Source organism: Protopterus annectens, chromosome 6.part0 (assembly GCF_019279795.1).
Source record: "Protopterus annectens isolate FY-2018-M chromosome 6.part0, PAN1.0, whole genome shotgun sequence".
Classification (NCBI taxonomy): Eukaryota; Metazoa; Chordata; order Ceratodontiformes; family Protopteridae; genus Protopterus; species Protopterus annectens.
Genome location: NC_056737.1, coordinates 1714172747 through 1714199084, shown reverse-complemented (window position 1 = coordinate 1714199084; position 26338 = coordinate 1714172747). Strand labels below are relative to the sequence as shown.

The 26338-nt window shown below is 44.2% G+C and overlaps 1 protein-coding gene across 2 annotated transcripts in view; it reads left to right on the top strand.

Annotated features, from left to right (window-relative positions):
- The window catches only part of MAP3K2 (mitogen-activated protein kinase kinase kinase 2), a 2021635-nt gene that overhangs the window by 579378 nt on the left and 1415919 nt on the right, over window positions 1–26338 (top strand). For both annotated transcript variants that reach the window (XM_044075108.1, XM_044075107.1), the window contains exon 5: window positions 7528–7649. In XM_044075108.1, coding sequence (XP_043931043.1) covers window positions 7528–7649 — 122 coding nt within the window. The remainder of the gene's footprint in view (window positions 1–7527; window positions 7650–26338) is intronic.

The following is a 26338-nucleotide window of genomic DNA, read 5'->3' as shown; positions in this document are numbered from 1 at the left end:
TGTACAGAACCTCCTCAAGTTCCTGGGATTCTCTATAAACATAAAAAAAGTCAAATTTGACACCATCACAACAGATAACTTTTCTGGGTGCTCTTCTAAACACCACAACCCAGATGGCATTTCTGACATCTGAAAAACAGTTACAGCTGGCTTCAACTGTCAAAACCTTGGCAACATTAACTCGGCTATCTGCAAGGAAATTCCTGCAGGCTTTGGGTTACATGGCCTCCTGCATCCTTCTCGTACCATATGCAAGACTACATACGAGGAAAATACAGTGGTACCTAAAAAGTGTATGGTCTCAGCATTGCCACAGTTTAGAAATACAGATTACCGTCCTGCCTTGTCTTCAAAAGAAATTCCTTTGGTGGTCCAAGGCATGTACTATAAACAAAGGAAAACCCTTCAGTCTGCCTCCTGCCACTCAGATTCTAACCACGGATGCCTCGGATTATGCTTGGGGAGCCCATTTTCAGGGCAACTGTCTGCAGGGCCTTTGGACAAAGGATCAGAAGCACCTGCATATCAATTTAAAGGAAATGTTAGCCGTTCAGAAAGCTCTAATGGCCTTCAGGAATCTTCTACAACCAGGACAACTACTAATACGAACAGACAACACCACAGTTATGTGGTACATAAACAAGCAAGGGGGATCTCATTCCTACCCCCTTTGCAGACTAGCCATGGATCTATGGAACACAGCTCTAGCTTGCAATCTGGATCTTCAAGCTCAGTTTCTACCAGGGAATCAAAACTTCCTGGCAGACAGTTTGTGCAGAAACCTTTCGGATCCACACGAGTGGATGCTGGACACCAAAATATTCAGGATGATAACAGCAGTTTGGGGATGTCCTCACATAGACCTCTTTGCATCCCATCTCAATCATCAACTACAGAAATTTTGCACCAGGAGTTTCCAAAAAGCAGCTTGGAAAGTGGATGCCCTGTCATTCAGTTGGAGGAACCTCTCGGGATATGCCTTTCCGCTTCTTCCTCTTCTTCCACGGGTCTTATTAAAGATAAAACAGGATAAGCCCAAGATGATAATCTTGCTGGCCCCAAATTGGCCTTGACAGTTTTGGTATCCAACTCTAAAAAACCTATGTCTGGAGCCCCCTTGGGTTTTATCTCAGTCTCCGAACCTTCTGTCCCAAGATCAGGGTCAGGTTCTACACTCTCATGTCAGAACTCTCAGCCTGGCGGCCTGGTTAAGGGCCTTTGATTTTTTCTTTCCTACCCAAGCAGGTTATGGATGTCATTTTAGAAGCCAGACGTCCTAGCACTAGAAAATCCTATGCAGGAAAATGGAAAAGATTTTGTTCCTGGATGCAGGCTCAGGATTCTGATCCTCTTCTTCCTAACATTCCTTTAATTTTACTTTACTTAACAGATCTCTTACATAAGGGTCTATCTTTCTCTTCCATTAAGATACATGCCTCTGCTATCTCTGCTCATTATAATTCAGACCCTCCCATCTTTTCCCACCAGCTCATGAGACAGTTTCTCAGAGGAGCTAAGAACTTAAGGCCTCCTAGATCTCCTCCCATTCCTGCTTGAGATTTCAACTATGTTTTGGAAAAACTAACCTTGCCTCCTTTTGAGCCTGCTGCCTCTTCTGACATCAAGTTTTTATCTTGGAAGACAGCTATCCTGTTAGCCCTAACCTCTGCCAGGAGAGTTTCAGAGTTACAAGCTCTTATGGCTGTGGAACCTTATATTATTTTTCATCAAGACAGGGTATCTTTGAGGACTAATCCTACCTTCATGCCTAAGGTGGTTTCCAAAGTGGCTTTAAATCAGACTATCCACTTGCCAACCTTTTTCCCCACTCCTCAAAATAAAGGGGAAAGGATCTTACATTCCTTGGATGTACACAGACAACTACGTTTTTACCTGGACAGAACCAAGGACATCAGAAAATCAGAACAATTGTTTGCTTCTTATGCTTCAAGTTCCCAAGGTAAAGCCATTTCAAAAAGACCATTTCTAAATGGATTGCTCATAGAATCAGATTTTGTTATTCACACCATGGAAAGCAAATCCCAGGGAGTATACGGACTCATTCCACCAGAGCTGCTGCCACTTCTGCGGCCTTCCTCAGGGGAGTTCTTACCAAAGACATTTTGGAAGCTGCAACTTGGAGTTCAGTGCTTAGTTTTTCTAAACACTACAATCTACCTCTCTACTCTAAGTCTAGGGCAGGCTTTGCCTCTGCAGTCTTGCAGGGCCTTTTAGCCGCCCCTTCTTCTTTATGACCACCTCCCTTTCTTTCAGCTTTGGGATTCTACCCTATAGTCATTACTGCAGCAGTGAAACACGATGAACATAGTACAGTTGTGTACACCTACCATAAATGTAGATGTTCGAGTGTCTTCACTGTTGCAGTCTGGGTTTCCCTCCCTCCTGTCCCCTCTTATTTTTACTTTTGTGTAGTTCCTTTTTTCACCATTCTTCTGAGGTGTATTTGCAAAGGATATGGGACCTTTTTCATTTTGGGACTCCTGACATCTGGAGCAAGAAAAACTGGAGAAGATGGCGTCGACTTTGTACTCCTGGCACTATGACGTCAGGGAGCATGGTTGAACAGCCGACGCCAGACCCAGACTTTGGGATTCTGGCCGACCGAGGACTGCCTGCCGGCAGGGGAGAACCCTACAGTCATGACTGCAACAGTGAAGACACTCGAACATCTACATTTATGGTAGGTGTACACGACTGTACTTTTATTATAATAGTTTTTTTTATCAGAGGTGATTAGTTTTTTTGCTTGGTTGCGAAGTTGGGTGTATTGAAGCAGGGTGGAAGGCATCTTATTTTTCTGGTAGAGCTTCCAGTATTTGTCCCTACAATTCATGATTTGTTTTGTTTCTTTGGAAAGCCATGGAGCAGAATTAGTTTTGACTCTCTTGTTTCTTGGTGGGGCTTGGGACTTGAGAATTTTTAGGAAAATGGAGTTAAAATGTTCTACTGCGTTGTCAAGGGGAAGAGTATTTAGGATTTCCCAGTTAATGTGTTTAAGAGTGTTGGAGAAGTTTGTGGGGTTGAAGTTACTGAGATTACGAGTGTGGATGTAATGGTGCTGATGTTTAGTGGTGTTGTTTGAGCGATGTATGAATGCACGGAGATGGTCACTAAAGGTGTCTGGGATAGTGCCAGAGAGTGTTATTTTGTTTGGGTGGGAGACTAAGATCCAATCGATGATGGATCCTGGGGGGTGGTGTTTATTTGGGCATGTGATAGCGTGAATTACTTGGGTAAAGTTGTACAGGTTAATGAATAAGGAGGGAGAAGGTGAGATAATTTTATTCCAATCAATATTAACATCGCCTAGGATGAAGGTTTCAAATTTAATTTCGGTTGAGGCCCAGTGAAGAATATTTTCAAGGGTAGAGATGTTGTCGCCAGGGGATATATAAAGGGAGATAATGCAGATATTTTTATGTTTATTTAGTTGTAGGACACTAGCTGTTAGTTCAGAATTTTTGAATTGTGGAATTGGAGTTTGTAGAGGGATTACTGAGAGAAGGTTAGAGTTGATTAGTGCAGAGCCTCCTCCTTTTCTGTTTAAACAGTCACTTCTATGGATTTGGTAAAAAGGAGGTAGGATTTCGGAGTCTGCAGTATGGGGTTTTAGCCAAGTTTCAGAGATGGCTAAGATGTCAGGTTGGTTGTGGCAAATCCAAGCTTGTATTTCCTGTATTTTATTATTTAGGCTCTGGGCATTTATAGTAAAGAACTTAAGGGAGTTAAGAGAGGAGGTAGGAGAGGAAGAGGGAAGGGTGGAGTTGGAGTGTGCTATGAAAGAAGTAGGGGGTGGGGGGAGGGAGCTGTTAGTTGTGAAGCAAGGACCAGGGTTGGGATGGATATCTCCAGATAAGGCTAGGTAGGTCATTATAGGGATTAGCTTTTAGTCGTTTGGGTTTATTGAGAAGGAAGTTGTTTGGAGATGGCATTAGTGTAACAGTAAAGGTAGTTGTTGTAGTTGAGAGGAGTTTAGGAAGGAATAGGTACATTAGTTTAGGAGGAATAAGAGAGGAAGATATGGCGTTGTAGTGGGTAATAAAAGCAGGTTGAAAGCAAGGGATAGTTTGAGAAGTGGGTAGGTGTAAGGGAGCTATGGGGGAGTAGGAAGTAGCAAGATAGAGAGGAATTAGAAGTGCAAGAAGGGAGCATGGGACAAAGATTGTGTGAAGGATTTGGGAGGGCATACTTAGAGAGGAGGGGGATTGAGGAGAGAAAAGTTAAGAAGTTTGTAGGCTATTTGAGGAGGAGAGCTAAGGAAGTAGAAGAGGATGTGAAAACTTAGACTTAATGTAGGTAGGAGTACAGGTTACGTGGAGTGGGAGGAGTCACAAATGGGAGGGGTAATGAGGAGAAGATAGAGAGAGGCTGATTGAAATGTGTAGGAGGGGTTAGGTAGGAATAACTGTAGAGGTACTGGGGGCGGGTGGGAATTGGGGGCAGGGTAGGGGAGCGGAGTGAGCCCGCAGGGCGAACGGAGCGGGAAGAGCCAAAGGAAGTAGAAATGGGAGGAAAACAATCAATGGAGTATGAGAGCCAGAAGGTAAGCTTGCACAGCTGTGAAGTAAGGTGTAAGACTGTGGCAACAAATTAGAGTAGTGGATAGATGTAAAGAAATGACAGAAGAAGGAACAGAGACATATAAGGGAAAATAGAGATGAGTATATGTAGAGTGGAGAAGAGGACAGGTAATCCAGGGAGGATGGTAAGGGATGGAGTAGTAGGATAGTCTGAGAACTATATAGGTAAGGATAAGGAGAAGATAAGGAATGAAAGTGGAGAGAGCAAAATGGAATAGGAGCGCCACCTAGTGGGCAGTCAGTTTGATACAACAGAGACCCCTACAGGAGAAAATCAGGAAGGGGAGAGGAAGGAGCTTGCATACTACAGAGAAGGGTAGAGAATAAGCAAGGGAGGAGTGCGTTGTTTAGTGGACAAGAAGAAAAATAAATTTATGAAAGAGGAAGTATAGGGTATGTTAGTGGGCAGGAAATGGGAAAGCTTTGGCTGCTGGCTAACCTGGCAGGAAAGCATACAGTGAGCTGCTAGAAAGTATGTATAACCTTCAGTAATGTACAATGGATAAAGTACTGGACATACTTTCACAGAAAAATCCTTGTGGGGAGCAGAATGGGTTTCTACTTTTACACTTTAATGTCCTTGATTGTGGGTTCTTGGGAAGGACGTCCAATAGTGAGTATTCAGTAATTTAGAGCAGGAATAGGCGGGAACAGCAAGTGTTGGAAAAAGAACAAATGTGAACGCCGAAGCCAGGGATGCACAGCATGTGGTACCTAAACAAACAAGGAGGGACAAAGGCATACCAGTTATGTCGGATAACCCTGCAAATCTGGGAAATGGCAGCAAAACATGACCTCTTTCTGAAAGCTTCCTACATCCCCTCTCAGGACAACAAGCAAGCGGACCTACTCAGCAGAACTTCCTCTCTGCAACACTAATGGATGTTACACAGGGATTCCTTTCTAGACATAGTCCACCAGTGGGGCACACCTCAAGTGGATCTGTTTACCTCCCCCCAGAACAGACAGCTGAACAAACTTTGCAGCAGGACTCACTCACCACTAGCCTGGAGAGTGGATGCCTTCAGCTTTACATGGCAGGGAATGTTCCTATACGCCTTCCCTCTAATTCAAAGAGTCTTTCTGAAAATCAAGAAGGAACAATCAAAACTCTTGCTGGTGACTCCCTATTGGCCAAGTCAACTTTTGATCCCTTTCAGGCAACACTACTCAGAAGATGTGGTGTCAGTCCTGAGGGAGTCCAGGAAACTAACTACTAGAAAAAACTATTTGTCTAAATGGCAGTGATTCTCAAAATGGTGTTCTCTTAGAGACAAGGACCCATTTTTGGCAGATCCATCCCTTGTCCTGAACTATACCTGTGAACTAATTAAGGAGGGACTAGCTTACTCTTCTGTCAAAGTCCACCTTTCTGCATGCTTGCTTTTACAGCCATCACTTCTTTCCAGACTAGACGTAAAACTTTTCCTGAGAGGGGTTTTGCACATCAGACCACCAAGAAAGCCCATCCCTCCTCCCTGGGACCTCAACTTCGTGCTGGAAAAGCTTACCCTATCCCCTTTTGAGCCTGCCAACACTGCATCTCTTCAAATGTGCACATGGAAAACCATTCTCTTAGTGGCCATTGCATCTGCTAGAAGAGTGTCTAAACTATAGGCCCTAATGCCCTGCTCTCCTTATACCACCTTTCACAATAACAGGGTGACTCTGCACACAAACCCCTCTTTTATACCCAAAGTAGTAAATGAACTATCCTTAAACCAATCTATTCACCCTACCGACCTTCTTCCCCTCCCCTACTAACTCCGCGGAGAGGATTCTCCACTCCCTGGATGTACATAGACAACTGACATTCTACTTAGGATAAAACTAAGTCCTTCAGAAAATCTGACCAACTGTTCATTTCCTTCCACCCCAGGGCTTTTTGGGTAAGGCAGTCTCCAAACAAACTGTCACCTCCTGGATCAAGAAATCCATCCTCTTTTGCTACTCCCATCATCAAAACCATTGCCTCAAGAAGTGAGAGCACATTCCACCAGAGTCATGGCTACCTCAAAGGCCTTCATGAGAGGACTAGACACAGCCTCCATCTTGGAGGCAGCTACCTGGTCTACAGTCCATACTTTCACTAAGCACTGCAAGCTTGACCGGGTCTCTAGAGCCAGAGCAGGATTTGGCAGGGCAATCCTGCAGGGATTCTTGGAATCCTCTACCTTTGCCACCTCCCAGCATTCCTCCTAGCTGTGGTACTCTTCCCACAATATGAATACTGCAACATGGGAATAGAAGGAGATAGAATAGTTGTGTAAAATCTTACCATAACCATAGATGTCCTTCTTTTCCATGTTGCAGTATTCCATCCAACCCTCCAACCCCCTGGTATCCTATCCCCTCCTTACAGGCCGTCCTCTACAGCCCTGCAGGGACATTTGCTTTTAGATTCTCCTTGGCCTTATAGCCTCTAGTCTGGGCTTCAAGTTCTGAGGTCTGTGCATGCCGAAGTCACATTTATACTCCATGGTTTATGGCCCTACGTGGGACTTCACACGCACCTACGGCAGCCAGGCTTAAGCTTTTGTATAGGAGCCGTTGTTGGGTCACCTGAGGGCTGGAAATCCCACAGTATGAATACTGCAACATGGAAGAGAAGGACATATATGGTTATGGTAAGATTTTACACAACTATTCGTTACTTATACCTGGATGTAATATTGCATATTTGAATACATTAAGTCAGGTTGTTGCGTTGCTTCTGATATTTGTGTATCTTTCCTAGCAACCATAAGTTCACAAGTGGATAGGACCTGCTAGGCTTCTGCAGCACAGAAGGTGTATCTGCTAGACGTTTTAATTTGCTGCGAGAAAGTTTTGCTTCAGATGAACAATGATTCAGTATAGCAGTCACACTGAACAGGTTCTATTTTTTTATTTCGCAGTTTGTGATTGTGCTTACTTTGTATTACAGATGAGCAGCAAGCTTTGAATTCTATTATGCAGGACTTGGCTGTGCTTCATCATCAGTCCAGCCGTCCTGCCTTACCTGTACATGAAACAGGAAAGCCAAAAACCTCTTCGCCTAAAAATCAGGTAATTAAACAGGATGTGTAACTATTCAGTATACATTTATTAATGCATTTGCTTTTGTTGCTGTGGATGCTTATTTTTATGGCACTTTTTTATTTAAGCATTACTGCGGCTGAAATTGCTTCATGATTTTCTTGTTTCCCCATCCACCGCCACCACTAGGTTCTTGATTGTCTCACTTTTGAAGAACTTACAAAAGGCCGCTTTGTGTATCTGCCTGTGAAGTGTTTGCTCCTGGCCTGTTTACTTCCATTGCTTTGTGTACTGAATTCCTGGAAGACTTAAAATCACATCTGACACTTGGTTCATATTATTTTAGTACATATCTTAGATCATAGTATTGTTATACATCTCTTGCTTTTTATTTTCTTCCAGCTTTTGAGTACAGTTTATTATCTTTTTGGCTGACTGTGACACATGGTGTTAGTTTTTTGAGATGGTGTTTGTTGCAGTTAAATCTATGCTTGGAGTGCCATGCTAATGTGTTGCAGCAAGTCTGTAATGCCAAGGCAGTAGCTTTGAAACTGGCCAGTTGTGAAGTGTAATGATCACAGTGTAGTTGGGTGAAAGTGGAGGTAAAGCAGTCTTTCTTTTCAATGTAAGATACATTTCTGAACATCTTTATAAACTTGTTTGCAATGATGCATTGTAAAAGATCTATAAGCAAGTACATTTGGAGATGTTCCAAGGCTCCACTAGGCACATCATGTGGTGTTTTGATTTCTTTAAAGTTTTAAGTAGTTCTCAAAGAAAAATATTGCACAGTTAATGTTTTAAATCGGATGTGAAAACAATATTATAAACAAGCAACTTATTTTGTGCTTGTTACTGGTATTAAAATTCAGCTGTACGGTCTGTTAACACAGAGCACTTCAGGCATATTGTGTTAAGATCTTAGGGATATTTTTGCCCTTACTATTTGCACTATATTTTGTTTTGTAATTTATGTGGGGAATTGACCTGACAAACCACTTAACTTCATTTAATTTTGATGTGGCCCTTTTGTTTTTCTCGTGTTTACTAAAGTTCCAATTGCTTAACACTTTCTTTAAGGAACACTACATTGAAATTTCACCTTTCTGCTGTGTACTGTTTATGTTGCACACTACTGAAAGGATCTTCAGTAAACTTGCTGCAACTTTCTAGAACTCTGTTTGTAGCCATTTGGAATTGCCCGGATTTAAACTGCAATTACAAACCCCCTTAAATTAAAAAAAAAACAAAAAAAAAAAAACCCTTAAAGCAAACCTGTAAAATTTAATTCAATGCAGATACTTTACCAAACCTCCAAAGCATCAACTCCTTCTCCCTCTCTTCTAACAGTGAAATAATTTATCTTTAATTGTTATTGTAAGACTGTAAATATGTTACATTGTATTTGTTTTGTGATATTGGTGATCACTGAAATTACTAATAAAGTTGTTATTTTTGTGTGTGTGTCCAGTGACCAAGGTCATGCCAGAAATGAATCCGTCTACTAGCCAGTGTATTTGGTTATCAAATGTATAAATAAGATTGTTGCCAAGGGTAAATGAATCTTGGAATACCATGTGCTATTTTAATCTACAGTAAACATTTTTCATGGTAGGTTGGGTGATGCTGCTCCTTTAATGGGAGAATACAATGCATATTCTGTGAAATTATATTTTTGATATTTATTGAAGTGGCACTGAAGGAAGTTGAAAAGAAGGACCGATACACCGAAAGCAAGTAGGTTCCTTAAGAAATTTGACTATCTGGTTGGACACAGCCTTGCTTTGTGCTGTATCTGTCTGTCTGGAATATTCTTTACAGTTTGAATCATTCACCCAATGTGCCCGTTTGTCTCCAGTTTGCAAGACAGTAACTGTTTTTCAACCATAGAAATTCAAGACTATCTGTGATGCCCCTACATTGGCCCAGTAATTAAGGAGCCTCAATCCTCACCACTAGCACCAGTGGGGACACATACACAATGGCAGGATGACAAGTACACACAGTAAAGGACAATTTCCCTTAAGAGCACATAGAGACCACAGTCAGTCTGGGGCTGGTTTCTCCCTCTTTCTCCATCTCCCCAATAAGACTCCCCACTGGCACAGCTATATGGTTGAGATGTCAGCCGAGTGGCCAAGCTAAGACCTCCAGCACCTGCTCTGTCCAGCCAGTGATTCGTGTCCCTGCCCCAGCTACTGACACACACTTTGAGATTTGATTCACACACACACACACACACACACACACACACACACACACACACACACACACACACACACACACACACACACCTGGGAAAGGCTGTCACACATTTATTAGCTATGCCCTCTTCTGCCCAGACAATGAGGTACTTCCAGCTGTCACCAGCCACCCTTATCAGCTATTATAAGGCCCTTAACAAAGGGTGTGCATTCCTACTGTGCAATGTTGCCATTATCCAAGCGGTAGTGTGACCAAGACATGCAAGGCTATTTAGGAGTGGCCTGTGCAGTGTCACCAAACACATATGCAAGTACTCTAACTGCTTAAATATCTCTAAACAAGCCAGCCACAATTAAAAGGTTTAAATATATTTAATAATAAATAATGAAAGAACAAGACAACACTCAGTACACAAACGCAGTTACTTCAGAGTTCAATATTACAGGAAATGTTTTAAAACATCATTGCAGGACAGTCTCAAATAAATACAGAAAAACATCTAAACTAATCTTTACTATATTCCTGACTATATCTAAAAGAGACACTATACCCTAAATCTTACTTACAGAACATGCAGGCAGAAGTGTAGATGATGATGAGTGGATGTTCTTGCTAAGTCCAAGACAAAATACCAAATACACAGTTTCTCTCTCTCTGTCAGAGTTCTTAAATCGGTATCACATTTTACTGTTGGGTTAGCCTGGATGATATCACTTTTTGTCACCTGCCTTCAGTTCCCAGGCTAAACCAGAAACTAATAGGATTTAATATCTCTGTGTTAAAAATACACGTCTGTCAGATGTTTGCCAGATCTTGGAAGTTGTAAAACAATAAAACGCTTTATATTTTAAACCTAGTAATTACTTTTCTTTCAAGACAATAGAAAAACTTCAGGCTCTAGACATTGTGTCTGCTATTGAACTGAAACCGAGAGATTCAAGCTCTAGACATTGTGTCTGCTACTGAACTGAAACTGAGAGATATAACGTATTTTGTTTGTGGCCCAGTTAGAAAGTAACTTAACCTTTTTTCAAGTGACCCTTGAGAAACGTTGTTTGAGAGGGTTGAGCCTGTTGTTTGAGAGGGTTGAGCCTATCTGGGAATACCTTACCCCATTTCCTGTCTTGAGAGGCCATCTGTGTTGGCATTGCTTTACCCCACTGCAGTGCTGTACTGTCATTTCATATGCTTGCAACCCTAGGCTCCACCTTAGTAACTTGGCATTTTGCTGGCTGGCTCGGTATAGCCTTGTTAAGGGATTGTGGTCTGTAACGTCAGTGAATTTCCTTCCATACAGATAAGGCTGAAGTTTCTGCAGTGCCCACACTATGGCTAAGCATTCATTTTCTACAGCTGAATAGCATTCCTCCCTGGGTTGGAGCCTACGTCTAAGATATACCACTGGGTGCTCTTCTCCCTTTAAGGAAACCGAGTTAAATACTGCTATGACCCCATAGTTTGAAGCATCCACCTACACAACAAATTATTTGCTGTAGTCTGGGCTGGATAACACAGGGGGGTCCTCCCAAAGCTCCTTTACGCTTCTGGAATGCTTGCTCACATGTTGGGGTCCACACTATCTTGTCTGGTCTGTTTTTCCTCATCAGGTCTGTGAGGGGAGCAGCTATGATGCTATAATTGGGGACAAACTTTCTGTAGTACCCTGCTGTCCCTATGAATGCCCTCACCTGCTTTTTGGTAACAGGGGCAGGCCTTGCCTGAATGGCTTCCACTTTGGCAGGTTCTGGCTTGGTCTTACCTCTCCCCACTCTGTGTCCCAGGTAGGAGACTGCCACGCCCACCTGACATTTGCTGGGCTTAATGGTCAACCCTGCCCTCTGTAGTCTGTCCAGCATCTCCCTGACAATGCTGAAGGTGCTCTTGCCAGGAATGGCTGTAGATGGCAATATCATCTAGGTAAGCAAGGGCAAAATCACCTGCTAGGATACGATCTACCAGCCTGTGGGAAGTCGCTGGGGCAGTTTCATCCCAAAGGGCATCTTTGTGAACTCAAAGTCAAAAGGAGTCACAAAGGCTGACCTGTCTGTAGCACTGGGAGTCAAGGGCACCTGCCAGTAACCCTTGGTAAGGTCAGTAATGGTAAGATACTTAGCCCCACCCAGCTGTTCTAGGGATTCATCTGTCCTAGGCATGGGGTAAGCATCTGACTCTGTGTGACTATTTAATTTCCTGTAGTCCACACAGAACCTGGTGCTGCCATCCTTCAGTACCAGCACCACTGGGGAGGCCCAGGGACTGCTGGACTCCTGAATTACTCCTAGTTGCAACATTTCCTGTATCTCCTCTTTGAGTCTGTTTGACTCTCTCAGGCACACTATAAGGGGCCTGCTTAATAGACATTTGGGGTCGTGTATCCACATCGTGCTGTGCCAGGTGGGTGCACCCTGGTTTCCCAGTGAACATGTCCCCAAACTCCTGTAACACTGCTCTGATTTCTTGAACCTGGGTAGGGATAACTGCTGTGACATTGCTACCCTTTCCACTGAGGTGTCAGTTCGAGTCACTGAGATCATCAGTCACCGATCTCCTCAGACTCCTCCTGCCATCCACTGCAAATACTCAGCACAAGGGCCTCCCTGTCATGGTAAGGTTTCATCATGTTAACATGGTACAATGTGTGCCCCTGCCTAGCAGTTCTACCATATAGTTAACATCACTGACCTTCCTTATTACCTGGTAAGGTCCCTCCCATGCTGGCTGCAGCTTATGTCCGACAGGGATGAGAACGATTACCCTCTGCCCTACAGCATACTCTCTAGTTCGAGCATTCCTGTCATACAAGACCTTTTTCTGCTGTTGGGCTTCTGCCAGGTTCTCCTGTGCCAAGCCCATGAGCCATGTCCTGAGGTTTAGGACATATGCCACAACAGACTCCTTGTGAGATTCTCATTTGCCCTCTCACTCATCTCAAATCAAATTTAGGGGTCACCTCATCCTATGCCCATACAGCAACTCAAAGTGTGAAAAACCTGTTGATTCCTGAGGCACCTCTCTCTAAGCAAACAGATTGGCCAAATTTGTCCCACTCCCTCTTAAACTGGTCTGCAGATGCCCGTAGCATGGACATGAGTGTAGATTTAACCTCTCAACAGAACCATTAGTCTGGGGATGGTAGGGGGTGGTCTTTAGGTGCTTTACCCCACAGTACTTCCACAGACAAGCCAGCAGGTCTGAAGTGAAATTGGCACCTCTGTCAGTCAATATTTCTTTTGGAAAACCTATCCTGCTGAAAATTCCTAATAAAGCATTTGCCACCTTTCCTGGTAGCATAATCTACTAGGATATACTTTTTCCCAGTGGAACTTGGGATACTCCGAGGCCCCACAATATCCATATCTACCCTCTGAAATGACTCCTCAATCACAGGCAAAGGCATCAAAGGAGCTTTCACCTTATCTTCTGCCTTGCCTACCATTTGGCACTGCTCACAGGTCCTGCAGTACCCTGTTACATCTCTGGAAATCGCAGGCCAATAAAAATTCTGCATAATACGTCTTTGTACGTTTTATGCCCATATGACCTGTAAAGGGAATATCGTGGGCTGGGGCTAGAAGTGCCAGACGGTAGTCTCTGGGCACAACCAATTGCTGGATTCGTTCATCCTCTAGCCGTCCCTCAGGGTCCACTCTCTGTACAGTAGCCCTTTGTCCCAGTATACAGATTCCCCCTTCCCTTGAGAATCAGGTGCCTCACTAGCTACCTCTCTCAGGCCTTGTACTGTAGGGTCTGAGAGCTGAGCCTGTCTCAACTCTCTCTTTGTAACCCTTCCCAGCTCCCCTTCCTCAGGAAGTCTGGCATCCTCTGACAGCAGTGCCTCACTGTCAGCCTGGGTACTACTACTCACCTCTGCCCTTGCAGTCACTCTGTCCAAGGGGACAACAAGCAGCTATGGTTCACCTTCAGTCTCACTGCTACAGGGTAGGTCCCTTCCTGAAGTAACCACCTCACCAGTCCAGGCTGCAAGTGTGCAGTCTGTCTGTCTCTCCCCCAGGCTACCCAGACCCACATGCTTGTCTCAAAGCCTGTGTGTAACTGCATGCACAGAGGGTACTGCTTTATCAGAATCATTCCCTGTCAGGACATCTGCAGGGATATCCTCAATCACACCTACTTGCTGGTTTCCTTTTCCACCCTCCCTGTCAAGGTGAACCCCAGCCAAAGGTATTTGGAATGCCGTCCCTCCTAAAGCTCTGGCTGGAGTAGACTGCCCAGGCAAATAGTGCTCCTTTTTAACCATTGCTGGCTTCACAGTGGTTAACAGAGGCTGTGTCTGTATTAGCAATTGCCTCTTTCCCATTCACTAAGATGGGATATAACCAGTTGTGATAGTTTCGTACCCTTGTTGTCTCAAGACAACCTACTGTTGGCATTTTGTCATTCCCACTTACTGGTTCATCCACCTTTTGTTCCACAGTTTGCCTCTGTAGACATGTATATGCTACATGGCCCCATGGGTTGCATTTAAAACATTTACCCCTTGGTCCATGATGTGTACTTGGACTAGTGGCTTCCCCTGCTACTGGCAGACTCTGTTGGGGCAGTTTGGGCTGCCCACCATGTGTTCCCTTAGACCCATGAGCAGCACTGGATGTCCATTTCCTGTGCAGTGATGCCCTGCTTGCTAGGTATAGGTCTCCCTTCTTTCCCAACTCATCTGCAGTAGTACATTGTCTTATCAGCCAACCAGAGTCTCATGTCCTCAGGCAAAGTGCTAAGGGCTTGATGTTCTTCGTGTTTCACTGTTGCAGTCATTACATTTGGGTTATCTGCTTGCAGGTAGCCCTCAGTCGGCCTGATTAACAAAGTCTTAGGTCCTGCGTCGGTTGCTGTCCCTTCTTCCATGACTTCAGATCGTCGGGTATAAAACATGCAGCCAACGCCATTACATCAGTCTTTCTTGCTGAGTGGTGCCTGAAGCAGAAGCAGTTCGCAAGTGCCGGTCGGCCGACTCCTGAAATTTTTCCTTTTCAAGTTTCAGACCAGAAGTCTTCAACTTAAGCCAAGTACCCTGTTGGGGAAACTTTTTCTTGCTCCTTATCGATGTCAGTAAAAGTTAATTGCATTACTTGTGGAAAGCAAATACCTCATAAAGATTTTCATTCGTACTGTATTCCTTGCCTAGGCCCTGACCATGACATACATTGCTGTCGGTTTTGTGCTTTATTTAATCAGCGCATTATCTGTCGTCTGTATATTTTCACCTCTAAATATTTCAGTTCTCGGTTTAATTATCCAGAAATGTCATCGGTTAGCCATCCGACTACCGGAATTCTGAAAAAATGCAAATATAAAGACAGAGACAGGCCGCTGAGGTCCAAAACTGCCGACGATGATTCTCCTAAGCCAGTCGCCAGTACTCAGTGAGGCGCTTTCACAGCCCCTGATGCCCGCTACTTCTGATTCGCTGGCCTCTATTGAGACCCATTCGAAGTCCGGTATGCCGCGAGATGTTTCAACTATGGAACCCATGGCTGTCTCTACCTTGGATGGGTCCAGAGCCGCTGTGCAGGCACTTGCTTCTGAGGATGTATTCAGGCCTATGGACTTGCATACTAAACCAACGCCTCCTTCTTCTCTTAGGCCTAAATCTCAAACCATGCCTAAAAAAAAAAAACAGACGCTCAGGCCTCTATGCCTAAAAAACAGATAAGAATGGCTGAAGATCTAATAACTCTAATCAGGGGTAGCCAACCCCCCTTTCTAAGGGGCCTAGGACCGAAGTGGTTTATGAATCCTCTGACCAGGATTCTGTTTTTTCTGATTCTTCTGATGATCTGGATTTGCCCTTATCTACTTATGAGGATTATGATGCAGAGGACTCCATTCCCTCTGCTTCCCCTCCGGAGGATTTTTCTTTTGGGGAAACCTTACATACTCTAAGGGAGCATTTCCACTGGGAAAGCCAGGATTTTTCTGATTCAAAAAAGAGGCTTGGGGATTTCTTACTCCCACCTCAGCATAGGCCTTTAGCAATTCCTCCTGTACTAGACACGGTTGATGATGCTTTTTCGGAATCTAGTTTGGCCCCTGATTCCTTGCCTCCTGGTCCCAGAAAACCAGACAGATACTACAGGGTCCCTGCTCACACAAGTTCCTTTTTAAAAATCCTATTGTGGATTGAGAGACTATTTCACAGGGACCCAAGAGCATTAAGGTTTCTACTGCTAAAAATCCTACCCCTTCTGATAGAGACTCCAGGGCGCTGGATAGATGGGGTAAGAAGGTTTACACTTCTGCAACATTGGCCATTAGGGCTTTAAACTGCCAGTTTCGTATGTTAAAGTATCAGCAACATGTTACTGGATTGCTTAAACAGAAAATAATGTTGATTCCTGACTGTGTGGAAAATAAAGAATTACAGGATTTGATGCATTCTGCTGAACAAGTTGGAAAACATACTTTGCAATGTGGTTTTGATTCATTAGAGGCCTCTTGCAGGGCCGCTGTTACTGTGTCTGTGCTCAGAAGGTATGCTTGGCTTAAGGAGCAATCTTTGCCTGATCATGTTAAAGCTAAATTGTAGGATTCTCCCTTAAATCAAGACTGCCTGTTTGGCAACAAGGCTGAGGAAGTTATTAAAAAGATGGAAGATAAAGCTAAATCTATGCAGAATGTTAGATTTCTTACAAGTTCAGCCTCCTGGATTTAGTAGGCACTGGCCCTCTAGGAATTGGTTCTTTCCAGCCCCTTCCAGGTCTTTTCAAGCCAAACCCAGACAGCAAAAACCCCAGGTTTCAGTCCCAGGGGACACACGGGACTAAGCAGTGGGGGGCCTCCACTTCCAAATCTGGGAGTAATAAGACTCCCCCCATGTTAAACTGTCTCAATGAATTGCTTTTAAAATTTCTAAGCACTTATCAACGGACTGCCCCTTTGGGGGGAAAGATTGCTCTTCATGCAAAGAACTGGGAACTCATTACCAAGGACAAATGGGTTTTAAATATAGTGTCCCAGGGATACAGATTTCACTTCCACATGTTGCCAACACCAAGCTGGTGGCTGGACCTACCCCCAAATCGGTGGGCAGAGCCCCAAAACAAGTACTTTCTCTCTTAAGCATGAAGGCTATTCAACAGATACCAGAAGAGGAAAAGGGGCAAGGTTTCTACTAAAGACTTTTCCTGATACCCAGAAAAGACAATTCATGGCATCCTATCCTGGACGTGTCTACTCTGAACACCTTTTTGGAGATTCCAGAATTCAAGATGCTGGCTTTTCATTAATTACTTCCTATGCTAGGCAAAGATGCCTGGTTGGCAACACTAGATTTTAAAGAAGCATACCTGCACATCCCAATCGGGGAATCTTGCAGAAGATACCTACGCTTCAAAGCAGGCTACACGCACCATCAGTTCTTTGCACTGCCCTTTGGCGCATCTACTGCGCCCAGGGTATTCACAAAGTGCCTAGCTCCAGTTATTGCATTTTGCAGGCAAAGAAATATTCAAATATACCCATACTTCGACGATTGTCTAATTCAGGCAGAAAGCCAGGACATACTTTTGAATCATCTGGCCTTTGTACAAAGGGGATGTTTTTCGTGTTTCACTGTTGCAGTCATTACATTTGGGTAATCTGCTGGCACGTTGCCCTCAGTTGGCCTGAATTCCAAATTCTTGGGTCCTGCGTCGGTTGCTGTCTCCTCTTCCATGACATCAGGTCATCAGGGGTATAAAACATGCAGCCTACGCCATTTTCTTTAGTCTTTCTTGACGCGCGGTGCCCGAAGCAGAAGCATTTCACAAGTGCCGGTCGGCCAACTACTAAAATATTCACTTTTGAGTTTCAGAACCAAAGTCTTAAATAAAGCTAAGTACCCCGTTGGGGAAACTTTTTTTCTTGCTTTTTACTGATGTCAGAAAAAGTTAATAATTGTATTACTTGTGGGAAGCAAATACCTCATATGGATTTCCATTTATGCTGTATTCCTTGCCTAGACCCTGATCATAACATGCCTGGCTGTCGGTTTTGTGCTAGATTTAACCAACGCACTATTAAGTGTCTGTATATTTTTGCATCCAAGTATTTTGGAAACCGATTTAACTACCCAGAGATGTCGTTGGATAGCAATCCGACTACCGGAGTACATAAAAAACGCAAAGAAAAGGACAGAGAAAGGCAGTCAAGATCCAAAACCGACTACGAAGCTTCTCCTAAGCCAGTCGCCGGTTCGCTGGTACTCAGCGAGGCATTTTCGCAGCCCCTGATACCCGCTACCTTTGAGTCGCAGGCCTCTACCGACACCCAAGTGGAATCCGGCATGCCGCAAGATACTCAAGGTATTGGACCAACGGATATATCTCCCTCAGATGGGTCCGGAGCCGCTGAGCAGGCACCAGCTTCTGAGGGTGTATTCAGACCTCAACATTTCTATATCAAACAGACGAAAGCTGCAAAACCAAAAGCAAAGACACCTTCAAAAACTAAAAAAGCGATGCCTGAGCCACGTGCACAGACCTCTATGCCTAAAAAATGGATGATCAAAATTGCTGAAGACCTTATTACCTTGATCAGGGGTACCCATCCCCCTCCAGATAAGAGGCCTAGGCAAGACACTGATTATGAATCTTCAGATCAGGTTTCTATTTCTTCTGATTCTTCTTCTGATCAGGAATTATCTTTACCTCCCTATGAGGATTCTGATGCTGAGGAGTCTATTCCATCTGCATCTCCTCCTGAGGATTATTCATTTGGAGAAACCTTGCATACTTTGAGGGAGCATTTTCACTGGGAGTGTCAAGACTTGTCAGAATCAAAAAAGAGGCTCAGGGCTTTCCTCCTCCTTCCTCAGCACAAGCATTTAGCCATTCCCCCTGTGTTAGACATTGTGGATTATGTTTTTTCAGAGTCAAGCCTGACCCCTGACTCTTTACCTCTGGCTCCCAGTAAGCCTGACAGGGTCCCTGACTCTCATAAATTTTTATTTAGAAACCCTGCTGCTGATCCTGAAACTATTTCACAGGGTCCAAAGGGAGTTAAGGTTTCAACATCAAAGAACCCTACCCCCTCCGACAGAGATTCAAGGGCACTGGACAGATGGGGGAAAAAGGTTTACACATCTGCAACTTTGGCAATTAGGGCCTTAAACTGTCAATTTCATATGCTTAAGTACCCAGCAACATGTTATGGGGTTGCTGAAACAGAAAATGATGTTGATTTCATAATGTGCAGAAAATAAGGAATTGCAGGAATTATTGCATGCAGCTGAACAAGTTGGAAAGCATACTTTACAATGTGGTTTTGATTATTTAGAGGCCTCCTGCAGGGCCGCAGTTACTGGATCTGTGATTAGGAGGCATGCCTGGTTAAAGGAACAAAATTTGCTTGATCATGTTAAAGCTAAATTGCTAGATGCACCTTTACAGCATGATTCTCTGTTTGGCATTAAGGCAGAAGAGGTTTTAAAGAAAAAAGTCAAAGCTAAGTCTATGCAAACTGTTAAAGAGTTCTTACAAGTGCAGCCCCCTAGATTCAGTAGACACTGGCCTACAAAAAACTGGTCCTTTCCTGTGTCAGACAGAGCTCAAAGGGGCAAATCCAGATGCCCTAAGGGTTCCAGGTACCAGGCTCAAGACTCATTCAGGTCAAAGCAATGGGGCGCATCCAGCTCCAGATCTGGGGGAGATAAAGCGAAAACCTACAGAAAGCAATCCCAATGACTTCCCTCTGCCTAAACCAAGCACTTATCTATTGGCAGCACCCATAGGGGGAAAATTAGCACTTTTTGCTCACAATTGGCAATTAATAACCCAGGACAAGTGGGTACTGAACATCGTATCAGAGGGATACAGATTCCATTTCCACACTCTGCCAATGACAAATGGTTGGTCAGATCTGCCAAAAAAAACAATGGGCAAAGGCACAGAAACAGGTTACGTCCCTCATGGATATGGGGGCCATTCAGACAGTACCAGAACAGGAAAAAGGACAAGGTTTTTACTCAAGGCTGTTCTTGGTACCCAGAAAGGACAAGGCCTGGCAGCCAATACTGGATTTATCGATTTTGAACACATACCTGGACATTCCAAAATTCAAAATGCTCACCTTGCAGCAGCTTCTGCCCATGCTGGGCAAGAATGCTTGGCTGGTGACTTTAGACTTAAAGGAGGCATACCTGTATGTCCCAGTAAGACAGTTGTGCAGAAGATACCTCAGATTCAAGGCTGGCTTTATGCATTACCAATTCTCTGCACTGCCCTTTGGCTTATCTACTGCGCCTAGGGTCTTTACAGAGTGCCTGGCACCAGTAATTGCATTTTGCAGACAAAGAAGTATTCACATATAGCCTTACTTGGCCGACTGTCTCATTCAAGCAGAGAACAGACACTCTTCTGCGACACCTGGCATTTGGGAAAAGGCTTCTAGCATGCCTAGGGGTACACAATCAAGCGAAAAGAAATCACAACTGGTACCCTCTCAAAAGATAACATTCCTGGGTGCAAGCTTGCATACAACTGCCCAGATGGCTTACCTCACTCCAGACAAACAAAGGCAACTGACTACTTACGTCAAACTGATGGCAACAAAAAAACAGTCCTCTGCAAGACATATTCTGCAGGCTCTGGGCTTCATGGCATCCTGCATCCTACTAGTTCCATATGCAAGACTACATATGAGGAGTCTTCAGTGGTACCTAAAATGTTTATGGAGTCAACATTCGCACAGTCTGGAAACAATGATTCCTCTCATCCCCTGCCTGCAACAGGAATTTCTATGGTAGGCAAACGCCTGTCACCAAAACATGGGACGGCCCTTCTCTCTAGCCCCTGCCAGCCAAACCTTAACAACAGATGCATCAGATAATGCGTAGGGGGCCCACATGGCAGGAAGATACATTCAGGGCATATGGGCACCAAATCAAATGCATCTACATATCAACCAGAAAGAGATGCTAGCTGTTCAAAATGCCCTAACAGCCTTCAAGGACTTACTTCATCCAGGACAACTACTGATAAAGACGGACAACACCACAGTCATGTGGTATATAAACAAGCAAGGGGGCACACACTCATACCCCCTTTGCAGATTAGCCATGGCACTGTGGGACACCGCTTTGACCTACCAAATAGATCTTCAAGCTCAATTCCTGCCAGGAAAACAGAACACTCGGGCAGACGATTTAAGCAGAAACCTTATGGAGCCTCACGAGTGGAAACTAAATCCACAAGTATTCAGCATGATAACAGAGAAATGTGGGAGCCCAGACATAGATGTATTTGCCTCTCCTCAAAACTATCAGTTGAATTTCTGCACAAGGACTTATCACAGACCAGCATGGATGTTTGACTCCCTATCCTTCAGTTGGAAAAACCTGTCAGTTTACGCCTTCCCTCCTCTGCCTCTTCTACCCAAGGTCTTCCTAAAAGTCAGGCAAGAGAAGCCAAAGATATTAATTGCCCCGGACTGGCCCCGCCAATACTGGTACCCAATCCTAAGGAACTTGTCTCAATGCCCAGCTTTGACCTTGCCTCAAAGACCACAACTACTGTCGCAGCAAAACAATCGCATCCTGCACAATCAACTACAGACTTTGAACCTGGCAGCATGGCTAATCCATGTAATCATACGAACGACACCTCTCAGTAAAGCTGTGATGGATGTCATTTTGGAAGCCAGAAGGCCTAGTACTAGAAAATCTTATGCTGACAAATGGAAGAGATTCTGTGCTTGGAATCAAGCACAAGGAACTGATACAGCAGAACCACGTATTCCTCCGGTATTACAATACTTAACTGAGATTCTTGACAAAGGCCTATCTTTCTCATCAATCAAAATCCATGTCTCTGCCATTTCGGCTCATTACAATACAGAGTCACCAATCTTTTCTCATCCTTTACTAAAACAGCATCTTAGAGGAGCCAAAAACCTAAAGCCTCCTAGAAGATCACCATTACCTGCATGGGACCTCAATTATGTATTGGAAAAGCTCACACTGCCTCCATTTGAACCAGACGCTACCGCTGATAAGTTCTTATGGAAAGACCGCTCTGCTACTAGCAGTTACTTCAGCAAGAAGAGTTTCAGAGCTACAGGCCCTCATGGGGCTGTAGAGCCTTTTATCATTTTTTACCCAGAGAGGGTGTCTCGGAGGACAAATCCAACTTTTATGCATAAGCTGGTTTCCAGTGTGGCTCTTAACCAAACAATTCATCTGCTAACTTTTTATCCAAATCCGCAGAACAAAAGGGAGAGAATTCTGCATTCCTTGGACGTACACAGGCAGCTAAGATTCTACTTGAGCAGGACAAAAGCTCTAAGAAAAACTGAGCAATTACTAGTGTCATATGCTGCAGGATCAGAAGGAAAGGTTATCTCAAAGCAGACAATTTCAAAGTGGATAAGCCACTGCATCCGTTTCTGCTACTTTTCAACATGGTAAACCTGTGCCCAAGGGCATTAGGTCTCATTCCACCAGAGCTGCAGCTACTTCAGCGGCCTTTCTCAGAGGAGTACCAACCAAATATATTCTAGAGGTTGCTACTTGGAATTCTGTTCACACCTTTACAAAGCATTACCATTTGCCTCTCTACTCTAAGTCCAGGCCAGGCTTTGCCACTGCAGTGCTGCAGGGCCTTATAGCCGCACCTAATGCTGTTTAGCTCCAGCCTCCCCAACCATAGCTTTGGGATTCTACCCAAATGTAATGAGTGCAACAGTGAAACACGAAGAACATAGTACAGTTGTGTACACTTACCATAAATGTAGATGGTCGACTGTATTCACTGTTGCAGTCCAGGTTACCCTCCCGCCATCCCCCTGTCATTCTACAGTTTCTTTCCTTCTCTATCTTCTACAACCTATATGGTGTATTTGCTTGTGTTTGAAGGTAAAGTTTATATTGATGCATGTATATATATATATATATATATATATATCTATATATCTATATATATATATATATATATATATATATATATCTATATATCTATATATCTATATATCTATATATATATATATATATATATATATATATATATATATATAAAATTGATAACCCGCAGTGGTGGTGCTGCGGAAGCGTTGTCGCCTCACAGCAAGATGTTGTCCCGTTCGATTCTCAGCTAGAGCGTCTTCTGTGTGGAGGCATGCGTGAATGGGCGTGCCTTCGTTGAAGGTTGTGCGTCAGGGCTGGTAACTCGGCAAGTAAAAATCCACTACCAAACATTAGCGGACCGGAGTTCTGCTGTTTTTGGGGGCACCTGACATCGGGGGCAAGAAAAACTAAAGAAAATGGCGTCTGGTGCATGTTTTATACCCCTGACGACCTGACGTCATGGAAGAGGAGACAGCAACCGATGCAGGACCCAAGACTTTGGAATTCAGACAGACTGAGGGCAAACCTGCCAGCAGATTACACAAATGTAATGACTGCAACAGTGAATACACTCGAACATCTACAGTTATGGTAAGTGTACACACAAGTATTTTCTAACTTGTCTGAGGTACACCATAAACAAAAAGAAGTCACACCTGGTACCAATGTCAGCAAATTATATTCCTGGCAGCAAGCTTGAAAACAACTTCCCAGATGGCCTACCTCACGGCAGAGAGCAAATTCATTTGACAACCTACTTCAAACAAGTGGCCACAAAAACTCTGCTATCTGCAAGACAAATACTGCAAGCCTTGGGGATGTTCATCGTGTTTCACTGTTGCAATCATGACTGTAGGGTTCTCCCCTGCCGGCAGGCAGTCCTCGGTCAGCCAGAATCCCAAAGTCTGGGTCCGGCGTCAGCTGTTCAGCCGTGCTCCCTGACGTCAGAGTGCCAGGAGTACAAAGCTGACAGCCGACGCCATGTTCTCCAGTCTTTCTTGCCGTGCGGTGATAGCAGTTCGCAAGTGCTGGTCGGCTGACTCCTGACAATTTTTTCTAAACGTACTTCAGTCCGAAGACTTTCTTCTCCTACTCAAAGCTAAGTACCCCGTTGGGGAAACTTTTTCTTGCTCCAGTCCGATGGCAGAAAATGTTAATAATTGTATTTCATGTGGGAAGCAAATAGCTCATAAGGATTTTCATTCTTACTGTATTCCTTGCTTAGGCCCTGACCACGACGTAGCTAGTTGTCGGTTTTGTGCTAGATTCAATCAACGTACAATTAAACAAAGGTACGATTTTGCATTTCATTACTGTAGGCTTTAATTACAAAATGTCGTCGGATACGGTTCCGGCTACCGGAGTTCACAAACGACGCAAGGATAAAGACAGGCCTCCGAGGTCCAAATCAGACGATATCGTACAAGCAGAGCCAGCTTCAGGTTCGGCCGTCGTCAGTGAGGCGCTTTTGCAGCCCCTGTTGTCAGCCATTTCGGAACCGATGGCCGAAACGGACTCCCACGAGGAGCCAACTAGGCCTTTGAATATTTCTGTTGCAGGACCTTCGGACAATGCTCCTTCGGATGGGTCCGGAGCCGTTGTGCAGGTACCAGCTTCCGAAGGGGTTTTCAGGCCTACTCAGCTTCTAATAAAGACAAAGCCAAAGACAAAGGCAAAGTCTCCTTCCAAATCAAAGACTGCAGCCCAGGCCTCTTCTGATCCGGCACCCAAGTCTCAGAAACAGTTACTCAAGATGGCTGAAGACTTGCTTACTATGATTAGGGGTTCACATCCACCTCCAGATAAAAGACCAAGGCAGGAAGTGTATTATGACTCCTCTGATCAGGCTTCTGTTTCTTCAGTTTCTTCTTCTGACCAGGAATATTCTTTCCCTCCTTATGAGGATTCCGATGCTGAGGAATCCATTCCTTTAGCTTCTCCCCCTGAGGATTTTTCTTTTGGGGAAACTTTGCATGAAATGAGGGAACATTTTCACTGGGAAGGACAGGAGTACTCTGAATCTAAGAAAAGACTTGGGGATTTTCTTCTTCTTCCCCAACGTAGACCCCTGGCTATTCCTCCTATTTTGGATATTGTGCATGATGCTTTTTCGGAGGCTAACTTAACTCCTGACTCTCTTCCTCCAGCTCCTGTTAAGCCAGACAGATATTATAGGGTTCCTGATTCCCACCAGTTTTTATACAAGAATCCTACTGCTGATCCTGAAACCATTTCTCAGGGTCCTAAGGGGGTTAAGGCCACTTCTGCTAAAAACTACATTCCCACTGAGAAGGATTCCAGATCTTTAGAAAGATGGGGCAAAAAAGTGTACACTTCTGCTACTTTATCTATTAGGGCTTTAAACTGTCAGTTTCATATGCTGAAATACCAGCAATTTCTTCTGTCTGTTTTAAAACAAAAGTTAACTTCCATTTCCTCCTGTGCAGATGATAAGGAATTACATGACTTAATGCATGCCACTGAACAAGTTGGGAAGCATGGTTTACACTGTGGATTTGATGCCTTGGAGGCTTCTTGTAGGGCTGCTGCCTCTGGCACAGTCATTAGAAGGCATGCGTGGTTAAAGGAACAAAACTTGCCAGATCAAGTAAAAGCTAAATTATTGGATGCTCCTGTTCAGCATAATGTTTTGTTTGGATCTAAAGCTGAAGAGGTGATAAAGAAGATGGAGGACAAGGCAAAATCCATGCAAACAGTTAAAGATTTCTTACAAGTACAGCCACCCAGATTTAATAGGAATTGGCCTACTAAAAATTGGTCTTTTACCAATTCTGACAGGCCTCAGAGGGGTAGGTACAGACGCTCCCAAGGAAGGCCTCAAACGCAAGCCTCTTATAGACCAAGACAGTGGACTGCTTCCACCCCTAGGGGAGGAGAGGACAGGTCGCAAGCTCCTGGAAAACAGACTCAATGACTCCCTCTGTTGGGCTGCAGGAACTTCTTGCCTGGAAGCCCCTCTCGGAGGAAAACTTTCTCTTTTTCACCTAAATTGGACTCGTATAACCCAAGACAAGTGGGTTCTTGATGTGGTTTCAAGAGGTTACAAATTCCATTTTCATACCCTACCAAGACCAAGCGGATGGCCGGATCTTCCAAAACATCAATGGTTAGAGGCCTTAAACCAGGTGGAAGCTCTCTTGGCTATGAAAGCCATAGAACTGGTTCCACTTTCAGAGATGGGACAAGGTTTTTACTCGAGGCTCTTTCTAGTCCCCAGAAAGCAAAATTCATGGAGACCCATTCTGGATCTGTCAGTCCTGAACACTTTTCTCGAGATACCAAAATTCAAGATGCTTACTCTACAGCAGCTACTTCCATTGCTGACCAAAAATGCATGGATGGTAACTTTGGATTTAAAGGAGGCATATTTACACATTCCCATCAGGCAGGAATGCAGAAAATACCTCCGGTTCAAGGCCGGATCGAGGCACTATCAATTCTCTGCGCTGCCCTTTGGATTGTCTACTGCGCCCAGGGTCTTCACCAAATGCCTGGCTCCAGGAGTAGCTTATTGCAGACTCAAGGGAATTCAAATTTACCCTTATCTGGACGACTGTCTTATTCAGGCAGGCAGCAAGGATGTCTTACTCCAGCATCTAGAATTTGTTCAGAATCTTCTCAAGTTCTTGGGATTCACTGTAAACATAAAAAAGTCAAA